Here is a 7027-nt window from a genome sequence, read left to right as displayed (position 1 = left end):
GACAAAGAGGTAATTTTTATTCATTGCGTTTTCAACTAGCATTTGCTAATGAGGTTTTATTACAAATTTAGTGTAGAATAAACTTACATTTAAGAAAAACAACTATATAGATTGCATAAAATCTGCAGAAATGAGCACTTATATATGTTCTGTAGCTTTACACAGCCACCCAAATGCTACGTGCCATAATTAATACACCTTCCTGAGAAGGTTAAAATCAACACTTGATAATTGGTAGCTCTTTGCAATTGGTCGCACCTAATCTATGGTGCATCAGCATTTTGTAGCAAACCTTTAGAAGGACCAAAATGTGGTGAGATCAAAAACACAGATCCCTCAATCACGAAGCAACTCCGAATTGGTACGTGGTAATGGCACTGAATGATATTCTCCTTTATGATTCCAATGTAACAATTTTGAAACTCTGGTGAAGGTGTTTTTCTCCTGCAGGGGACCAAGGATACGACGATGCAAACCTGAACTAACTTCTTTTTTCTTGGTCTCAGTATCTTTCCCTTCGTTTGCTTGAGAAGCATTCTCTTTCTCTTCAGTGCTCTTTGTTGTAATTTTTAACTTTTCACCAAAGGCAGCAAAAAAATCCTCAAGCTTTTTACCCTTCCCTTTAGTTTCACCACCACGCTTTGATTGTTTTCTCAGTGGTGGTGCAGTTCCCGGGTCGACATGACCACTTGATTTGCCTTTTCCCAGCGCATCCGATCCTTCATGATGATGCTTTCTTGGATTTGCTTCATCCTTGGAGCTTTCTGTATTGCTGCTATTGGGGGGATGACTTGAACTAGACGCAACGTTAGCATGTGGCTTTACAATGAAATCCATTAGCTCGATATGATCATCGTGTTGCATGCGGTAGTCTTCCCTCTTACTCAATTCCAGGAAGAGGCATTTCGCAACATGTTTATCTGAAAAATTAGCGACGGCAAGGCTTACTGTCCTCTCTCCATTGTGAACCTCAATCCCTTTATACTCTACTTTGAACATAGTATCTGGGGTTGTTAAAAAACAGATTCTGGTTTTAGTTACAGCCATATTGGCGACCAACTGTAAAAGAATAGGGTCATCCAATTTGTTTGTAGTTGTTCCTAATTTGATTTCAAGACTTAAAANACATAATAATTCATACCAACGCGACATTTATTATTCATACTAAAGCGACATAAATTTTTCAAACCAGTGCGACAAAAATTTCATACTAATACGACATAAGATTTCAAACCTTACTTGTAGTGTGGTTGCAGTAAAAGCAGCAAGCTAGTGCTTTTAAGGCTAATATATAGATATAGACTTAGAATAATCCACTTAGAAAGTGGGTAGAGAATTCTGTTATTGTCGTGCTGCATAAATGAATAGGGTCATCCAATTTGTTTGTAGCTGTTCCTAATTTGATTTCAAGACTTAAAAGGATCTCGTCATCAGTAACATCTTTCNCCTCACCACCGAAAAATCTGGTCTCTTCAGCACGTTGGTGTTGGAATGACTAATACTCTCTAATTTTTCTTGACAAAGTTTCATCTGGTAAAATGAAAAGATTGAGATTAAAAACGTACGGGCCAAGCGACTTGACCAAGCACTTTCAACATATGCCGTGTTTTCATCAGTTGGGAGAGAGAGAACACCGGTAATTGAAACCTTTTCTTCCGTGTCCCTATTTCATTTGATACTATATTAAAGCCAATTGTGCAATAATTCTCTCAAAGACAAACAAAATAAATGTCGCATTCGTATGAACAATTATGTCGCATTGGTATGAAATAAAAAATAAAAACACAGTAAATATACGTAGGTGTGTGGGATATTAGAGTAGGTGCAATAACATCAGCAAAGGGTAGCGCAAGTGTGTAATTGATTTTGCACCGATCAACTTTCTTACGCGCCACCTTTGTGCCCCAATACATCCAATCATGTCCACTGATATAGACTACAGTCGTCTCAAGGACGACTTGATAATTGAGTATGCTAAAAAGAGATTAATTATTGAAAAGAAAGCTGCGGCTTCGAATCTTTCCGAAGTACAGCGATCAATGTCTCTTCAAATGATGAAATCGATCTACACGCACTTGAACTGTTTGGAATCTTACGAGAACGCCAATTCATTAGATAAAGCTCTCGATGCAATAGATTTAGCCAAAATTTACGAAAGTGTCGACCGTCGTGAACAGGAAAAAACCAATACCAAGTTGAATTACGACGACTTTGTGGTTCTTGAATTGCTACGATACTTTAAACATGATTTCTTCAAGTGGGTAAATTCCCCCTCATGTCCGTGTGGCTCCACGGATGTACTGACCGTTGGCGTCAAACGTCCCGACTCTGCCAATAATCCCGATCAAATTTCCATCATTGAAATCCATCAATGCCAAAAGTGTCATCATCAAATTGAATTCCCACGTATAAATAATCCCGTATCGTTGCTCCGTACACGCACAGGTCGATGCGGGGAATGGGTCAATTGCTTTTTGTTAATCTTGACAGCTTTGATTGGAGAAGGCAAGGATAGGATCCGGTACGTGTGGAATAATGAGGATCACGTATGGTGCGAGTATTATTCCTCGGGCTTGAGAAGATGGGTCCATTTGGATCCGTGCGAGGGTGTATTCGATGAAACATTATTGTATTGTGACAACTGGGGGAAACGAATGTCATATGTTATTGGATTCAACAAGAATAGCGTGGTCGATTTGAGCAAAAAGTATATAACCAAGGACAAACAAATTGATCAACTGCTGGTGGCTGATCCTTCAAAAGTGGAGAAAGTGATTACATATTACAATGTGAAGAAAGCAGACGACTATCTTACTCAGTCAAAGTCAATATATTCGGAGAGGGAGCTGTGGAAAGCATTGTACACGGATGTATTTGTTCCAAGAAATTTAGAACGTGGTGAGTTGAGGACCGAAGAAGAAGCAACTGTATCATCTGATTTACCCAAAGGTCGTCAAACAGGGTCGGTGGAGTGGACAAAAGCTCGTGGTGAGGATGGATAGATACATAGATTGAATAAAGTGAATGGAACTTGCATAGCAGTATTTCAGTGTAGCTTGTATGAGCTTAACTATGTATCATGTGCAAAGATATAATTACGGTGGTAAAACATCTGTATCTTTTTATCTCAAATAGGTCCCTTGGCCCAGTTGGTTAAGGCGTGGTGCTAATAACGCCAAGATCAGCAGTTCGATCCTGCTAGGGACCATATTTTTTTTGGACCTTGAAAACTTTGCCTTTTAAGAAGTAACCTCTTTACTTTTTACCACTTCTTATAGCTCTACTTCCTGATTGGCTTTCTAGATTAGTTTCAGCTCTCTCTCTCTCTCAATAAGCTTGTTTTATTTTATGCGTGAATTAATTGTGTTTTGAATCTTTGAAGAATGTTTATATTTTTGCGGCAAAATGGCAACAATACTTAAGGAAACTGCACCTTAGTCCATTCACATATCAAATACAAGATCTCTAAAATATTATCTCCATTGAAGTGGACTTATAGAGAGGGCACTTGTATTGCCGAAAACTAACAAATAGTTCGGTTACCACGTTTCGTCTGTAGTATTGTCCTTGGCATAACAAATTTCATGGCCAAAGATACACATGCACATCTCTGTGATTCAATAGATTAAAGCAAGGTGTTACTGCTTCATATGCTGTAGAACTTGTCAATAGTTTTGAATGAGACAGAGATGGTAACACCACTTTTGGTTCTTGCAAGATTAACTTTTCTTTGAAAGGGTCATCTTTTTACAACAAACTTGGCAACCACTTTTTCATACAAACAAATCACCACTCGTCCTGACACATCACATCACAAGCAAGCATACTGTTAGTGTTTGCCATATACATATATAATGAAAAGATATAGACGAGCGGCCCGTAATTCAAGAGCAGCAATACTTGGCTCTCACGAAGATTTCTTTGCAGAGAATGCTAGCTTTGATGAGTACCTCCGTGCTAGATATAGCCAAAATATGCTTACCGATGAGGCAGCTCTAACTGCAAAGAGAAAAAAGAGACACAGGGCAACTCAATTCTTAAAGAGGTACCTTCAACGCATTTTTCATATAAAGTTTGCCCAGAAGAGGACTCAAGCTATTTATCCTGTCATCGGAAACGCCGCTGATATCCCCGATTATGAGACCATCGTCCCAGCACACCATGTCACGACCCCAATGGCAACATCTCCAGTTTCGATTCGTCTCATTAACAAGGTCAGAGGTGGGATAAGGATTAAATCCTCAGACACAGTTTACTTGCTTTCTCCGGTGTCAGACAAGTCTTCAGTCAATTCGCTATTTGAAGATGACCACGTTTCGCTCCGGGGTACTGGAGCCACAACTGCTGATTCTAATATTAATGTATTGTAGTGTATGTAGCTTCGATAGATAACTGGCAAAGATCAATGTCGAAGCCAAAAAAAAAAAAAAAAAGAAAAATACATCGACTGCTTCAGTCACACGCGTCCCTGCAATTGCAAATCAGCGGAACAGACAGCGTTGATAGAACCACCACCAGAATCACAATTATATGAAACGACAAAGTATAAAGATTTCTCGATCACCATGCATTCACGAAAACCATTCTTAGGACTAACGTTTTGCTGCACAGGGGTCGAGACAGCTACGAGAAACGAGATCATGAAGATTATAGAATCAATGGGAGGTGTACAGTACCTAGATCTCATGTCGGATGTACAATACCTTATTGTCGCCAACAGGAAAACCCAGAAATACCAATTCTGTGTCAAGAATCGAACAAACATGAAGTATCTCACGAAAGATGCCATATTCAAAATCCACGATCAATGGTTAGCGGGTGATGACAACGTGGAGAAATTGCTAGAGGAACACACACTACCAATATTCGGCGAAATAAGAGCTTGCTTTTCCCGAGTTGAGCCACATTCATCTCAAGTCACGCATCTACTCAGCGCTAGTTTTAGGAATGCACGGGCGGAACAATTCACTGAGTCGCTGCTTCAAAAACAGTTTACCAAGAATGGGGGCCATGCCAAAGAATCACTACTGAATGATCAGCACTGCATGATAAGTGCGGAACCAAGGGGAACGAGGTACAACAAAGCAGTGGAATGGGGCATTCCAGTTATACATCCTGTTTGGATCATTGATAGCTTACTACGAGGGGCGGCTTTGGACTTTGACGATTATTTGTTGACAACAGATGCAGAGGAGATGTATGAAAACGGGTGTAATGTTTGGCAAGAGCTTGGGAATGGAGAGAAGAGACTTGTGACGAAGCAATTAATTGGAGTGCCAGTGGAGGGACCAAGGAAGCTCAATCGTGGTAAGAGGACAGAAATATGGAACTCGATTATGGAGCATACAAATTATGAGGGAAAAGGATCGATGACCGACAAAACTTGGGACGAAGAAAGTGACTCTGAGAACAATGAGGAAATTGAATATGCAAAGCCTGTTGAAGCAAAGAGTCGAAGCAGTCTTTTTCTTGGATTCAAGTTTCTTTTGGTTGGGTTTACTGCCAGAGAGTCTGATTTGTTGAGCGGTGGAATAGAAGCATTCCAAGGAGTGATTACGACTGATGTTGGTGACAAAACCACGACTCATATTATTGTTCCCGCAAGTAAAGGAAGCGATACGTCCAACTTGTTGCGAGCTATACCTAGTGGCATCAGACCGTTGATTACAAGTGGAGATATCAAGGTTGTTACTGAATTTTTCATTGAGAGATGCATTTTTTACAAAAAGGTGGTTTTGGACCGATGGGGCCAGCCTATCAAAGGATTGCTTGCTTCCTCAAAGAGGTTCAAGGTATCTACCTCAGGATTCACTGGTATTGAGTTGTTGCATATAGAAAAGCTCATCAAGTTTTTAAACTTTGAATACTGTGAATCCTTTTCAGAGCAGCGGGATTTACTAATTCTCAATGTCAACTTATTCAAGGAGAGTTTTGTGAAAAACTTGCCCAAATTGTTTCAATACCCAAACAAGGACGTACTCAATTGTCCCACTTACCAATCGGGCCAGTCCTCAGTGTCGTTGCTATCAGCAAAGAACAAGATCGAGGCAGCGAAAAAGTGGAGTATTCCCATTGTGTCAATCGCTTATTTGTGGGAAATATTTGAAAAATCTCAATACAAGTCAGCATTGGTTATGGTCGAGTTGAATGATCCGCAATGGTGTGTCCATGCTCCGATTAATTATATTCGACCAAAGTCATTGATTGAGTACATCAGGGACATGGATAGGTCAATCAATAGCGAAATGCGCAAAGAGAGTGAAGACGCGATAAGACTACCATCACCGAGAAAGGCTAGACAAAGGCAGAAATACGGAAAGTTGATGGGAAGCGTGTCGCCGCTGTCCATGAAGAGCAGGATCATGGATGTGGCCAAGAGTTCGATGACGTCAAGGTCAACTATAAATATTGACGGTGAGGATGAGAATGGAGAAGGCACGGAGAAGGGTGGTATAAACTGTGACGTTACAAACGACGAAGAGCTCTCGTCTCAAGTGAGGTATGATGATTCAGAATCGACCATCAATCAGGAGCGCCTATTAAAGAAGTTGGAAGAGGAGTCGCCTCAGTACAAGCGTGAAATGACTGCAAAAGGTAGCGCCACAAAACGCAGAAAAACAAGAGGGCAGTAGCCCTAAATACACAAATAGACATGATTGGGATTGCATTTTTTTTTCTTTCTTTCTTTTACAATAAACACTATTGGGCGGCATTTACGGTTTTCATTATTGTGCATTGTTTCGTTAAAGAGCATATCAGAGGTGGTAAATTAATCCTCAGGAGCATAGAAATTTAGACACACTACTTAGTTAGAAGCATTTGAATATAGAGAGACTCGCCTTCTGCTGAAGCTCAAATGTTTTTCACCTTTTATCCCTACAATTGCATTCTGCGGTCCCGAATAGCCGCAAACAGACTGTCAAGTGGAGCTGAACCAGATTTCCCATGAAAACCTGTGCTTTATATTTTTTACTTCTTTTTTTTTTTTTTTTTTTTTTTTTTTTTTTTTTTTTTTTTTTTTTTTTTT

The 7027-nt window shown here is 39.9% G+C and overlaps 3 protein-coding genes across 3 annotated transcripts; 2 read left to right on the top strand and 1 right to left on the bottom strand. All coding sequences in view use genetic code 12, as the record gives it.

The window, feature by feature from the left end:
• Window positions 1-336: 336 nt before the first annotated feature.
• On the bottom strand, window positions 337-1222 carry KGF57_003730 (uncharacterized protein; the record flags this gene model as incomplete). Its single annotated transcript, XM_051753180.1, has 2 exons — window positions 337-1117; window positions 1212-1222. 2 exons carry the CDS (start codon window positions 1220-1222, stop codon window positions 337-339), a joined length of 792 nt encoding a protein of 263 aa, XP_051607776.1.
• A 697-nt stretch (window positions 1223-1919) lies between these two features.
• On the top strand, window positions 1920-3002 carry KGF57_003729 (peptide-N4-(N-acetyl-beta-glucosaminyl)asparagine amidase; the record flags this gene model as incomplete). Its single annotated transcript, XM_051753179.1, has 1 exon — window positions 1920-3002. One exon carries the CDS (start codon window positions 1920-1922, stop codon window positions 3000-3002), a length of 1083 nt encoding a protein of 360 aa, XP_051607775.1.
• An 852-nt stretch (window positions 3003-3854) lies between these two features.
• Window positions 3855-6632, top strand: KGF57_003728 (protein kinase activating protein; the record flags this gene model as incomplete). The annotated part of the gene is made up of 2 exons (XM_051753178.1): window positions 3855-4361; window positions 4494-6632. 2 exons carry the CDS (start codon window positions 3855-3857, stop codon window positions 6630-6632), a joined length of 2646 nt encoding a protein of 881 aa, XP_051607774.1.
• Between the last annotated feature and the right edge of the window lie 395 nt (window positions 6633-7027).

Source organism: Candida theae (assembly GCF_024610275.1).
Source record: "Candida theae strain CBS 12239 chromosome Unknown scaffold130, whole genome shotgun sequence".
NCBI lineage: Eukaryota > Fungi > Ascomycota > Pichiomycetes > Serinales > Debaryomycetaceae > Lodderomyces > Lodderomyces theae.
The sequence above is the reverse complement of the archived record's forward strand: the minus strand, read 5'-3'. Positions and strand labels throughout refer to the sequence as shown.